Source organism: Crotalus tigris, unplaced genomic scaffold, assembly GCF_016545835.1.
Source record: "Crotalus tigris isolate CLP2741 ecotype Arizona unplaced genomic scaffold, ASM1654583v1 scf7180000019173.45859301935:6455823, whole genome shotgun sequence".
Taxonomy (NCBI): Eukaryota; Metazoa; Chordata; class Lepidosauria; order Squamata; family Viperidae; genus Crotalus; species Crotalus tigris.
The window spans coordinates 4,140,607-4,154,543 of record NW_024097414.1 but is presented as its reverse complement, the minus strand read 5'-3'; the positions used below and the strand labels follow the sequence as shown (position 1 = coordinate 4,154,543).

General features: G+C 44.1%; 1 protein-coding gene across 6 annotated transcripts in view; it reads right to left on the bottom strand.

Annotated features, from left to right (window-relative positions):
- Positions 1 to 13,937, bottom strand: part of LOC120315715 (cytochrome P450 2W1-like) — a 26,266-nt gene extending 12,329 nt beyond the window's left edge. For 3 of the 6 annotated variants that reach the window (XM_039360521.1, XM_039360520.1, XM_039360519.1), the window contains exons 1-7: positions 8,240 to 9,779; positions 4,948 to 5,110; positions 4,112 to 4,261; positions 2,654 to 2,811; positions 2,113 to 2,286; positions 1,330 to 1,471; positions 373 to 557 (exon numbers count right to left, since the gene is read on the bottom strand). In XM_039360521.1, the coding sequence (XP_039216455.1) occupies positions 373 to 557; positions 1,330 to 1,471; positions 2,113 to 2,286; positions 2,654 to 2,811; positions 4,112 to 4,261; positions 4,948 to 5,110; positions 8,240 to 8,638 (1,371 nt within the window). In that variant the 5' untranslated portion in view covers positions 8,639 to 9,779. Of the gene's footprint in view, positions 1 to 372; positions 558 to 1,329; positions 1,472 to 2,112; positions 2,287 to 2,653; positions 2,812 to 4,111; positions 4,262 to 4,947; positions 5,111 to 6,726; positions 7,386 to 8,239; positions 9,780 to 12,609; positions 12,910 to 13,806 lie in introns of those variants that run through there. The other 3 variants (XM_039360524.1, XM_039360522.1, XM_039360523.1) reach the window with 3 other exon arrangements.

Here is a 13,937-nt window from a genome sequence, read left to right as displayed (position 1 = left end):
CGGCCTTCCCTCCTCCTTCCGAGGTCAATAAAATGAGGACCCAGATTGTTGGGGGCTGACTCTGTAAACCGCTTAGAGAGGGCTGTAAAGCACTGTGAAGCGGTACATAAGACTCACTGCTATTGCTATTAATTTTAGCAGCCTCAGATCCAGGGCCAGGAGTAAATCCTTAACTTACAAGAGTTTGTTTAGTGACTGTTCAAGGCTACAACACAACTGAAAAAAAAAGGCACTTAGGACTATTTTTCACACTTACGACCATTGCAGCTTTCCCACGGTCACATGATCAAAAATCTCTTAACAAATGTCTCGCTTAGCCACGGAGGTTTTGGTCGTAAGTCGAGGGCTCCCTGTACATTTGGGGGCAGTTACCTTGGGGAGGAAGTAGCCTCTGAAGTGGGTGTCCACGGAGGTGCTTCGAGGGACGTGTGGCAGGAGGGTGATGAAACGCTGGACCTCATGGATCACCGCGTTGGTGAAAGGCATGTGGCGCCGGTCTTCGTAAGTGACCCAATGACCCGGCTTCACCACTCGCCCGATCTCCTCCTGGACCTTCTCTGAAGCCAGCCCAGCCAGAAAGGGAAACCAAACACTGTTCAGGCCGGGCAAAACAAATCTATCCATTTAAATTTCACACTGTTCCTCCTTGTCCTCCATCATCCAGACTTCATTCCAGCCCGTTTCTACATGGTTGGTCTTTTTTTAAATTCTGAGCACCCCTATTTTAATATCTCTCTGTACTCTTGTTTTGCTTGTTTTGTTCATTAACAGGCAAGAGAATGATATAATGCATGTTTTGTTCTAAGCGTTTTTCTTAATTTAGAAGGGGGGGGTTATACAGGGGTCTGGAGCTGTGAAATGTCTTGCAAAACTTCTAGAAATGACACTTCTCACATGCAAAGATGTTCTGGTTCATATATTGGTGTTACCTGGTTAAGTTCTTATTAAAGCCAGTTTGCTGGTTGCTGTCTTTTACCATCCCATCTTTCCTTTCCTTTCCTTTCCTCATCCTTTTCCCTTCCTTTCCCTTCCTTCTCCTTCCCTTTCCCTCCATCCCTCCCTTTTTTTGCTTGCTTGTTTCAATCCATTCTCTTCCACTAAATTTGCAGCTAGACAACCTCCTCTAATTTCTCCGTGAAACTTTCTTTTCCACTTGAGTTTTGTCTGTCTTTTGAAGTTTCATTTACGGCTCCTCTTTTGACCGAAACGAACCCTGAAGAATTGAAAGCATGGACTTTGTGAATGCAGCCCACCTGGAGCACACAACCCTGACACCTATGCGTAGCAGAAGGGTGGAAACTACAACATCAACAGAAAACAACAACTCACTTTGCATCTCCGGATACCTCATGGCCAGCAAGACAGCCCACTGCAGAGTTGTGGCGGTGGTCTCTGTCCCAGCCATGACGAGATCCAGAATGGACGCAATTAAATTATCTTCGTGGAAGAGGTTCTGCCTTTTGTTCATGTCCTAGGAAAGGGCACAAGGTAGGGGGTGAGAGGACAAGGAGGGGACATGAGGGATGTTATGGGCACAAAACCTCTGCTCCACCCACAACTTCTGGAGGCAAATCCTTCGCCTGATTAATTATTCTCACTGTCAGGAAATTTCTCTTTAGTTCTAGGTTGCTTTTCTCCTTGATATGTTTCTCTCTGTTGCTTCTTGTCCTGCCTCTGGGGGCTTTGGAGAATAGCTTGACTCCTTCTTCTCCATGACAAATATTGCAAGACTTCTATCATGTCCCCCTTAATCCTTCTTTTGTTAGCCTAGCCCAGGGGTAGGCCACCTTGGCTCTTGACTCGTGGACTTCAACTCTCAGAATTCCTGAGCCAGCATGGCTCAGCTTGGAAATCTCTCCCTTTCCCCTCAGCATGGCTGGCTCAGGAATTCTGGGAGTTGAAGTCCACGAGTCATAAAAGAGACAAGATTGCCTATCCCTGGCCTAGACATTCCTAGTTCCAACAAAGAGGTCTGATATTAACAAAGCTAAGATGGTAGTCACCATGGTTACTATGGGTGATGCACATCATGTGGCTGCCATCTTCATTTTTTGAATGGCACCCAGATGCCCACACCCTGTTTCTTAGCTTTGTTACTTGTGCTGGGCATACCTGTTGCTGCTTGAAGACTAAAGCTTCTGTGTAGCTCCTGAAGCAATTGCCGTTGAGATCTTGTCTGCTACTCTTGATATAATCTCTGATAATCACTCGGACCTCTTCGATCTTCTGAAGCAAAGTCTTGTGCACAGTGAAGAGAAAACCCAGGAATGGGTAGAAGTTGAACAGCTAGTGAGAAGCAAAGGAAGGAAAAGGAGAAGGATAAGAAAGATTGAGTAAAATAAATCTCTGCTTTGCAAAGGAAACCATTAATATCCAGAATTTGCAGATGCCAGACTTTTGCTGATTCTAACTCATTCTAATAATTTTTTCTAACTTTTTCTAGTCTTTTTTCCCCACTGTTATTCCTTGTGTTTTGTCTTTCGCTCCATTTAGTACGTGGCCATTACGTTCTCCATTCTCTTTCACCTCAATCCATTTCCCCCAAATATTCTTTAATGCCCAAATTTTAAAACAATTTATTTTCCCTCAAAATGAATAGGAACAATAAGGGAGAGAAAAAAGAGAAAGGGGTGGCAGAGGCAAGCCAGCTTACGTGTAAAGCAGGGGACCCAAGAAGACACATCACTTCATCTATGAGTCTCTGAAGAGTGAGAAAAGTCGGGTTGTTGTACTCAAATCGTTCCCCAAACAGCAGAACAAAAGTGATGTTGGTCGCAGCCGCGTTGAAAGTCCTCAGGTTGAAAGGCTCACCTTCAGAGTAAAAAGAGAGGATCACTAATATCAGTGGAATGGCTCACCTCCAGAAGCTGTGGGTGCAAGACAATGGTGGGATTAAAATAGGTGAACAACCGGTTCTTTGTGTGGATGCCGCTTCCAGAAGTCCGTTCTGGGCCTGGGCAACAAAAAATTAGTTACCGGTTCTGCCAAACTGGTGCAAACTGCCTGAATCCCACCACTGGTGCAAGAAGAGACTGGACAGCCATTTGTTTGGAATGGTATTGGGTTTCCTGCCTGAGCAGGGGGTTGGACTAGAAGACCTCCAAGGTTCCTTCCAAGCCTCTTATTCTGGTCACATCTATCCCATGGATCAATCATGTCCATTGGGGTTTATGTGTACCCCGTCAGGACCTTTCCAGGCTCCCTCAAATCTGTTCATCCAGCTTAGGCATTGCTAGAGGACAAGAATAAAAAGGTATTTGCTTTTTTTAAAAAAAAAGTTATTTAACTATTGCTTTTGCTGCATTGTTATTCGCAAGGTGCTTCTGAGGGAAGAAGCAGAAAAGGATAATGGAAGAAAAGAGTGAGTCCGTTTTTTAAAAACTGCAGCTAGGTCAAAATCATTAGTCACAGCGATGTGGATAAGCATAGGTGATTGCAGAGCAAAATGGCACCAGGGGAGGTTCAGCAGGCTGGATAACCACTAAGGGGATAGTTCAATTTTGCGGTTGCCAATCTGGTAGAGAACTATACACACATACGCACACATACCCAAACAAACACAAAAACATTGGTGTTTTAGGGCACTGTGAAAAAATGTATACAACTTTTCTCTGCCTGGACCTTTTTCCATTATCCCATGACCTGTTACAGGCCAATTCTCAGCGCTTGTTAAGGAGTTGAGGGCCTGCTTTGTAAAGAGACACCTGGAAGCTCATCCGTCAACACTGAAGGGCCCCACCTATTCTCCAGTTGACATAAAAGCACAATTAGACAGAATTACGAAGGCTTTGCTCTGACAGCTTGGTATCGCTCAATTCGGCAGCCTTAAGGTGCGTGGACTTCAACTCCCAGAATTTCCCATGCCGGCTGGAGAATTCTGGAAGTAGAAGTCTGTCCATCTTAAAGTTGCCACGCTTGAGAAAACGGTATCCAAGAACAGAAATTAAGTTCTTAATAAGAAATAGTTTCGTTGTGGAAATTCTTCTAATTATTCTTTTCGTGTTAATAACTCTTGTTAAAGAAGACTGTGATCTGTGCCCCGGAACACGGATTGACTTTTGTGAGGTCTTTTGCAATTCAAGGGAATTGCTCTCCCCTTTTCCGAGCTCACCTTCAAAAGAGTTAATATTCTCTATCAGAAAACTTAGCTCTTCGGTAATGCATTCCTCGATGTGTTTTTTCCCCATCCCAAGGTTGCGCATGGCGGACACCGTAAATCTTCGGGTAGTCCTCCATAGCTCTCCGGTGGAGAAGAAAACCCCTGTGGGGGAAGGCAGAAGATACGATTGAAAAAGAGTGGTTTATATTCTAGGATTGCTGTCAAGTGCAAAGGATCGGGGGCATCCATTAAGTCACAGCATAGAAGGTTTATTCAAGCCTTTAGACAAGAATTTAATCAACTAACGTTCAATACTCAATTGGCACCAGATAAGGGTCAATTGAACTCAAGAGTAGTTGGATTTTGATCACTTGTGGCAACTTAAGGAGTCTAAGCTGATGACATGTTTAACTCCACCCCCGGCTCTGCCTGCTCTTCTCCTACAGCTACCTTCTATTCCCATGGAGTATAAGAAATTTAGGCATACAAACTCCAAAAATGTTTGCAAGTAAATAACCCAACTCAGAAAGCACCAAAATCCACAAAGAGCTTATTTCCTAGAGCTACATGGAGGATTGAAGACAACAAAGTACAATGCCAAGTCCTGTTATTGAAACAGCCAAACTTTCTGGACAGATTCCATCTGCCTATTATCTGTTTCCCCCCTAACGTATCACCCTGTCTAGAAAAGTTCAGGATTCTTCATCTATTGAGGTTTTTCAAAAGTTCACAAATGATTAGCAATGCCATGCTGATTTCCATCAGCAAATAAGATTGGGATAACCAGTTCTGAAGTTACATCTTATTTTAGTTTTCTTTATTTGGGGGAGGGGCGCACAAGGGTTTACCATTTCCATGTTGAATTTGCTCAAATATAGGTATGGAAGGCCTATCCACAAATTCCTCGGTGAAGTTCACAAGAGCGTCCTTCACTGCTTCATAGCCCGTCAGCACCACCACTTTCTTGAACCCGAAATAGAGGGTAAAGATGGGCCCGTATTTTTTCGCAAGCTGAAAGAGAAGCCAATAGAAATGGAATGACTGTGGCGAAAGAAAGCAAAGGTAGTCCCAATAGTCATAGGTGCCTTGGTTGCAATCCCCAAACATCTGGAGCACCATCTGAATATCATCTGCATTGACAAAAAGGCAGCTTTGCTTGGAACAGCTTACGTCCTGCAATGAGACTTACAATGCTATCAAACATCCACATCTGCCTCTCCCAGGTCCTTGGGAAGGACTCAACAGGTAGACAAAAATGTCAAATCCAGTCTAAACAGCTGGCTGACTGAATGACCAACCAGAATAAAGATGTTTATTGACACCCTTTGATGAGCCTGCCCATGTCTCACCGGGCCATGGACACAAACTCTCAGAAATTAAGAAATAGCAGTCACACTATGATAGCCAGATCTGCCTTGGGGGTGGAGGGTCTATAAAATAAAAATCAGGACAGACCTCATCGAATCTTGGATGCTTTGACCTGATTTTAGACAAATTTGCAAGGTTTATTATCCAATGGCAACTGGAGACAGAAATGGGCTTTTTCAGATTCTGACTAATTAAAGGTTCAACGATTTGCCAGCCTCGTGCTCAAACCAACAAGTTTGCTTATTCCCATTGTGGTTAATAAAACTAGAGGATCGGGCTAAAGGTGAGGTCTGCTCAAGGCCAACTCTGTCTGCGTGAGTGTGTGTGTATCTCTGTGTGTAATGCACACAGACCCCATGCTTGCAAAACCACACCCTCGCCAACATCTTTCAGAAGTAAATACTCTAATGCTTGTAATTTACAGTGACCCACCTGCCTTGAGTGGCTGAACTTTAGAACAATTGTGATTATTTGATTCCAGCTCCTAAGCATGATATCCATTCCTTCTCCTTAAGCGCAAACAGGTTCACTTGGGTTAATAAATATGTATTAACACATCCCATGGCTACATTGACTGAGTCAGTCGGGAACACTCGACCTAACATTAATAGATCCAGCTGAGCTCAAAAGAGAATTTTCTCCTGCAACTCCAGCCTCAAAAAACCCCCCTCCATTCCTGTTCTGGCACCCTACAGAAGTTGTAGACTACAACACCCATCCTAAGCTGCCATCAAAGTCAGTAGAATTGCAAGGAGCACCATTGCAAATTTTGGGTGCAAGAGAAGAATTCTCAACATTTATGTTAAGCTGTGCTGTATTCATTGCTATTTCTACTAGCAGAATTTGCATCTCTCCTAACTGTTCCTAAGATGAAAATCAAGGTGGTAATAATAATAATGATGATGATGATGATGCAAGCCCAAGAATGCAAGCCAGGCATTCATTTCTAAGGAAGTTCAAAGTCAGAGTTGAATGAAATGCAGATACGAATCACGCACGTACACGTACACATACCTGTTTTTTTTCGCACAACTTAACCAATAGCTCAAGCAAACTTTGAACAAACCTAAACAGAATTCATATTCTGTATTCCGACAGGGCACTGTGGAATCCATCGGTTTAAAACAAGGCATCCTAGAAAAAAAAAATCATCCTAACAAGACTTGGGGAAAATCTGGAATTTGCACCAGGGAACCGTTAGCCGAAACTCAGCCCTCCTTCTCTCTCTCTCTCTCGCTCTCTCTCTCTCTCTCTCCTACCTTCAGCAGGGACTTGTCCTGCCTTTTAAAATCGAGCAAATGCAGGTGTCCGATGATGGGAAGCGGCAAAGGGCCGGGCGGCAACTTTAAAGATGATTTTTGAAAGAGAGCCGACCAATAGAAAGATGCCAAAAGCAGCAGAAAAAGCAGAACGACAGAGGCAGGGGAAGAAAAAACGAAATTCAGCAGAGCCATTTGCAAAGGAGAACTGAAATGTTGGCCCAGGTGTGGCGGATAGGAACCTGGGCACCGGCTGCCTCGTTTGTTCACCCTTCGCCAGTGCTGAGCTTTATAAGTCTGGGCTGCAGACATGTGAACAAGAAAGACTGTTAAACCCCACCCTCTTTAACCACTTCTGGAGAATGTGGTTTAAGCAGTTTCTGATTGGAGAATAAAAGCAGTTTTAAGTTACCGGCCCCGTGGGTCCCTTATCCCTGAAGCAGGTAAGGAGATCATAAAAGCTACCGTTTCGGACCCATCCAGGTTTTGGATCTACTTCAGGAGCCAAAGGACATTTTTCAGAATGGGTTCATGTCATGGAGATACTGCGAGTGGGAAAACATAACAGCACCCATGAATCTCTATGGAGATTCTCAAGTCATCCAGATTATGGTTTCCTCAAAGGTGCTTTTTCCCAAAAGCAAAGAAGCTTCTTGGATGAGAAGCGAAACGTCTTCAAGGAAAAACCAACTCCAGTTCCCTTTTGAAAAAACAACAACCCCAAAACCATCTTTCGGATGATAGCCTCCGCCTGCCAAGAATGCTGAGTACGACCAAGACCCCCTGACAGTAAGCCACCCATCCCTCTTCAGGACTTCATCTGGTTAACCTTGGTTTCACACTTCCATAAGTGTTGGTGGTCATCTTCAAGGTCCTACAAGACTTGGCTATTTGAAGGACTGTCTTTTCCCATCTACCCAACTCAGCAGACCGGGGAGGATGTTATGAGTCCCCTCTCTTAAGGAGCTCCATCTAGAGCAAGAGTCTTCAAACTTGGCCCTTTTATGACTTGTGGACTTCAACTCCCAGCATCGCTAGCTGAGGAATTCTGGGAGTTGAAGCCCACAAGTCATAAAAGGGCCACGTTTGAAGACTCCTGATCTAGAGGGACCAAGGCGAAGGGCCTTCTCCGTGGTGGCTCCCTCCCTGTGGAACATCATCCCTGCGGAAATAAAACTCTCATCTTGACATTATTTCCCTAGGCCCTGAAGACATGATTCCACCAACGTTCCTGGTAAATATGGGGGCCCATCAAATGATTGGTTTGATTGTTTTCCCTGGGGGGTGTTTGTGGAGGGGTTTCGTATTTGGGTTTTTATTTCTGTAAGCTGCCCAAGTCAACGTGAGGGTATTGGACGATCATATAAATTTTCCTGATAAATAAAAATAAAATAAATACTGGATGGTATTGGGCAAGGGTCTTCAAACTTGACAACTGAGCAATTCTGGGAGTTGAAGTCCACAAGTCTTAAAGTTGCCAAGTTTGAAGACCCCTGGCACTGGGTCAACAAACCTGGGTGGGTTTCCCTGCAAAGAAGTCCCAACGCTTCAACTTAATATTCCTGTTGAGTTTCTTCACCTGGCAGGTTGGTGGTGGCCTCTGACTTCCCTGCAGTAGGTGCTCCAGCCAGGTAGAATATATTTCTTTGCCATGCTTGACTGGGAATGTTTTGTCAAGAGTTGAAAGCAGAGGGCAGGTCCCCATTTGTCCTGCTTGCAGTTCTCCAAAGAATGCAGCCCAACCAAATTCCTGGCTTTGTATATTTTTCAATGTCTGGAATCCTTCGGCAGCAGTTCCCCCAAGTCCCATCTTGGGGTTACCGAAGGAACAACGAACCACGAGGTTGGTATTGTGCAAGGTGAATGAAAATGGACACAACATAGACCACACCCAGCGCGGGCAAATTTCCATCTAAATTATCTTTTCTCTTAAAAGGGGCAAAAAAGAGAATACATTCTCACGGAATTATGGAAATCTTAGGGATGGAAAGGACCTTGGAGTCTTCTAGTCCAACCCCATGGCTGAGAGAGGAGTCCTTATAACGTCCCGGACAAAGGGTCGTCTAATCTTTTCTTGAAAGCCTCCAGAGAACATTTGTCAAATAACAAATAACAGACTTGGAAGGGACCTTGGAGGTCTCCTAGTCCAGCCCCCTGCTCCAGCAGGAGACCTTATATACCATTTCAGACAAGTGATCATTCAGTCTTTAAAAAAAAAAAACCTCCAGTGAAGGAGCACCTAACAACATCTGGAGGCCAGCCACTCCAACTGATGAATTGTTCTCACTGTCAGGAAATTTCTCTGTTGTTCTCGATTGGAACAAGACTGGGTCGGATTTAGCAAAAATGGGTGGAAGAATCACATACACAGAGCAGGGGCCGAGAGGGAGCCTGGCCAAAGTCAGAATCAGAATACAGAACACAGAATAACAAGAGTTGGAAGGGACCTTGCAGGTCTTCTATTCCAATCCCTGCTCAGACAGGAGACCATTCTGGACAAATCAAAGCCAGAACTGCAAAGTCTCTCTCTCTGTGTGTGTGTTTCAATGCCAGGCTGACTTGATATGTATGATCCCAAAGGATTATTGCTGCACTGAGACACACCTCAGCTCCCCAAAGGTTTGTGTGCCATTGCCCACCCAGGTTGGCCCTCTGCCCACTATTGACAGCATGTTTTCCACTGCGAGCTGAAACTATGTGGTGCAAAAGTCGCGTCTTGCTGAGAACAGGGGTGGGAATGGCCCAAGTGACGCAGGTTGCTTCTCCAGAAGACGCTTGTCTTGGCTTCGACCTTCTGCCTCGCAGGCGTACGTGCTTCTCTGGTCGAGCGCAGCCAATATAGTTTTCTTTTCTTTTTTTTTATCTCAGTGATGGCTTTCTTCCATCCATGTGCGTCGAAGAGTTTTCAGAATTGTCCTCTGCTCAGCCCCCTGCACTCTTGATTTCATAGCTGGCTGGGGAATTCTGGGAGTTGAAACCCACAGGACTTAAAGTTGCCACGGTTGGATGCCTCCTCCTCCCCACAAACCCCACTCTCTTCCAGCACTGATGATGTTACCTAGTTGGGTCATGAAATGCTTAGTACAAAATAACCGAGTTCAGAGAGCACCAAGGACCCCACAATCCTCCTCCTCCTTCCTTCTCCTCCTTCTCCTCCTTCTTCTTCTTCTCCTCCTCCTCCTCCTCCTTCTTCCTCTCCTCCTCCTCCTCTTCTTCTTCTCCTCCTCCTCTTCTTCTCCTCCTCCTCTCTGCAAATCACACTCCATTCTAGCACTGATGACGTTACCTAGTTGGGTCATGAAATGTTTAGTACAAAACAACCCAGCTCAGAGAGCACCAAAGACCCCACAATCCTCCTCCTCCTTCTCTTCTCCTTCTTTCTCCTTTTTTTTCTTCTTCTTCTCCTCCTCCTCCTCCTCTCTGCAAATCACACTCCATTCTAGCACTGATGACGTTACCTAGTTGGGTCATGAAATGCTTAGTACAAAACAACCCCGCTTAGAGCGCACCAATCCTCCTCCTCTTTTAAAATATAACAGCGCATTGTGAATAAAGTTACATGGGTAGAATTTTTTCCCCTTTAGTTGGATACAGTAAAATAATTTGCTTTTTTAAAAAATATCTTAGAAATCTTATTTTTCGATGCTGGTTCCTCCACTGCTGATGGGAAAGCTTCTGCATCTCACCCGAGGGATTAATACCTGTCAGCGACATACCTGCCTGAAGGCAGGTCAGCTTAGAAGATGAAGGATGTGCCTTGTGTCTTAACCACAAGTACAACTTGACAGCTCAGCTCTTCATTCCTGCGATTTGCGCTTTACTTTTAAGCCTAATGTGCTTCGGTAAAAATGTGGGCTGGCTGAGGCGTGTGTATTGTAAACCATTTTTTAAGACAACGCTTAAAAGCCAGGAGATTAATCTCACTCAAACCAAAGCTATTAAGCATTGCTTCCCTGTCAAACAACAGTGGGATGAGAATTTCTTTAGCAAAGTTGCAGGTGTACAGCTGAAAAAAAAAAAGGGGGGGGGGGAGAAAAAGTTAATGACTTTTCTCCTTCTTTCCATCCACTATGGGAGGTTTTCTTCACAGGCCTTTTGTGTTCAAGTTTGTGAGCTGGGATTTGTCTTCTAGGCGTTTTCCTGTCACCACAAAGGTTAATATTTGCCTGGGGGCCTCTGGAAAAATCAAAAAGACCTTCCACACGCCCTTTTTCTATGCTCGCTCCTAATTGTAACCGTGGCTGGGATTTTTATCCGGTGAGGTTTTCTAGCTCTGGCAGTCAATTGATGCGACTTTGTAAAAATCCTTGGACGGCTTTATTGTCCTGATAGCAATAAAACTAAAGTGCTCGGGGAGGGACACACGAAATGTTAAAGATGGAGCAGAGGGACAGAAGGAAGGAGAAGCTGGGAGGCAAAAAGATGGTGGCTGAAGGCTGCTCTCCCAATGGCAAATTGTTTTGGCAAACCCACTTCTAAGAGTGGATTAAAAAATATTTTAAAGTAAGGAATAAATAAATCAGAGAGCTAGTGTGATAAAGAAAGGAAAAGCCAGAAGAAAAAAGAAAAGATGATAGACGATAGACGATAGATGAAAGACACACACACACACACACACACACACACACACACACACACACACACACACACAGAGATAGAGAGAGAGAGAGAGACAGAGAGAGAGAGAGACAGACAGAGAGAGAGAGAGAGAGAGAGAGAGAGAGAGAGAGAGAGAGAGAGAGAGAGACAAAGAGATTCTTATCACACATATTAAATTACAGATTGGTTACAATCTCTCACTTTTGGTGAGATTTCATCCAGTTTTCACTCCTGGCTGTGAGTAAGCTCGTAATTCTGGAGACAATTAGCCAAAAATTATCCAAGATTCCCCAAGTTTAACATCCTCCATAAGATTATCCCGAAAAATACCATTCGTCAGACATTTTCATTGAGTTCCTCTGGTGCATTACTGAATTGCCAGAAACACAGATTAATGTCCAGAGATCAGATTACATTCCTTCGTGTCTCTGCAAATTACTAAGATTAGGGATTAAGTCTGTCAGGGCTTGCTTGATGCTGATCACTTGCCCCGTCTTCTCAATGTGTGTCTTTAACTCTGGCTTTACACAACTCACAATTCTGTGGGGCTGAGTGACCTCCGTCATGCCCACCCATGGATGTAGCTCCTATAAACCCTTGCCATTTGTTGGTGTGGCTGATGGAAGTTGGAGTAAACTCAAGTAACATCTGGAGAACTTACCTCCGGTGGGGAAGGTTACACTCTGTTGATCCAGTTTGATCTAGTGGTTAAGACACCAGGCTAAAAATCACGAGACTGTGAGTTCTAGTTCTGCTTTAGCTGTAAAGGCCAGCTGGATGACTTTGGGCCAGTCCCCAAGAGACAGTGGTTGCCAGTCCCACCTTAGGCATGAAACCAGCTGGGTTTGGGCAATCACCTGGAGACAGTGAGTTCTAGTTTCACTTAATGCATGAAAGCCAATTGTATGACTTTGGGCCAATTACCAGGAGATGGTGAGTTCTAGTTCTGTCATAGACATGAAAGCTGGCTGGGTGACTTTGGACCAATCACCAGGAGACGGTGAGTTCTAGTCTCACTTAAGGCACGAAAGCCAGTTGGATGACTTTGGGCCAATTACCAGGAGACGGTGAGTTCTAGTCCCGTTTTAGGCATGAAAGCTGGCTGATAACTTCGGGCCAATCCCTCTCTCAGCCCAACCTACCTCACAGGGTTATTGTTATGGGATAAATAAAAGGAAGGCATGTTGACTATGTTGTTGCCTTGAGTTATTTGTAAAAACAATATAGGCGGGATACAAATAAATAAATAAAACCAAAAACCCAATGCTCTAAATTATCCATTACCTGCATCACCAGAGGAATTGTCACTCAACCCTTCCACTCGCCAAAATGCATTTGGTTTCTTGCCTTCTTGCAACTGTTCAACTGCATTTCAACCACCTTTGGAGAACCATCCAAGGACCGTGTTTCAGATATTCAGTTTAAAGTTGGGTTGGACATCTAGAGTGGAAAATCTTTCTTCTCCTAGTTTCATATTTTCCTTTGGAAGCAGCTCAGCTCACGTGACGGATCAAGAGGTTTTGTTTGCGTTCCAACGAAGAGTCATTTATTCACAATCCCAGAAAAGCCGATTTTTCACGCTCCCTGCCACAAAACAACACAGATTCATATTTCCAGCCAGTGGTTATATAACTGTCCAGGTGTCCTTTTCTGAAGCACAAACAGAGGACTGGTGATAAGAGACGATTGTATTTTTTTGTGGTCACGCCACTTAATGCCCTTTTTAACCATTTAGGAACGGCATCAGTTCGTACCTCGTTATTATTTCTCCATAAACGTCACCGAGACGAAAAAGAAATATTACCAATTTTAAATCACTTACAGATAGTCCTTGACTTACGACAAAATTTCTGTTGCTAAGTTGTGAAGGGAGTTTTGCCCCTTTTTATGACCTTTCTTGCCACATTGTTAAGTGAATCAGCTGGCGTCCCCATTGCACTTTGCTTGTCAAAGGTCGCAAAAGGGGACGCAACCGTCATAAACCTGAGTCAGTAGCCCAGCATCTGAATTTTGATCACATGACCATGAATGGATGCTGCAACAGTCTTATTATTCTTAGCTATAATAATAATAATATAATAATGACATAGCTATAGCCGTTCCTCCAATATCAAAGGCTCCGGTGGTGCTTTTCCCTATCAAGCCAAACAAAGTATTACAAGAAATGGAATTTTCCCCTCAGCGTAGGATTGGATTATAAAATTGACTGCACTTATCATAGTGGTAAAGCTGGCCAGTTCAATGGGGGGGGAGCAAAGAAAAGGGGAAAAAAACGATGGAAAGTCATCTATAAAACCATGTCTAAAAAAACAGCCAGAGTGAAAAGAGTCATTTTTATAATAACGGTCACGCTTCTTTTTTTTCTAAAAAAAAAAATGATTAAAAGAGAAAAATAATGCATGTAATCATTATAGAAAACAATGAAAGAAGTTATAATAATAAAGAAAAAAAAGAAAATAATAATAATAAAAAATAATTTACCTCACAGGGTTGTTGTGAGGGAGAGAGGGAGGGGGAGGGAGGGAGTGTTCTAAAGGGGCGGGGCTAAGCGTTCCGCTCGATGCGCTCGGCTCTCCCCTCCTTCGGCCTGGCCTGGCCTGGCTCGGCGCTCC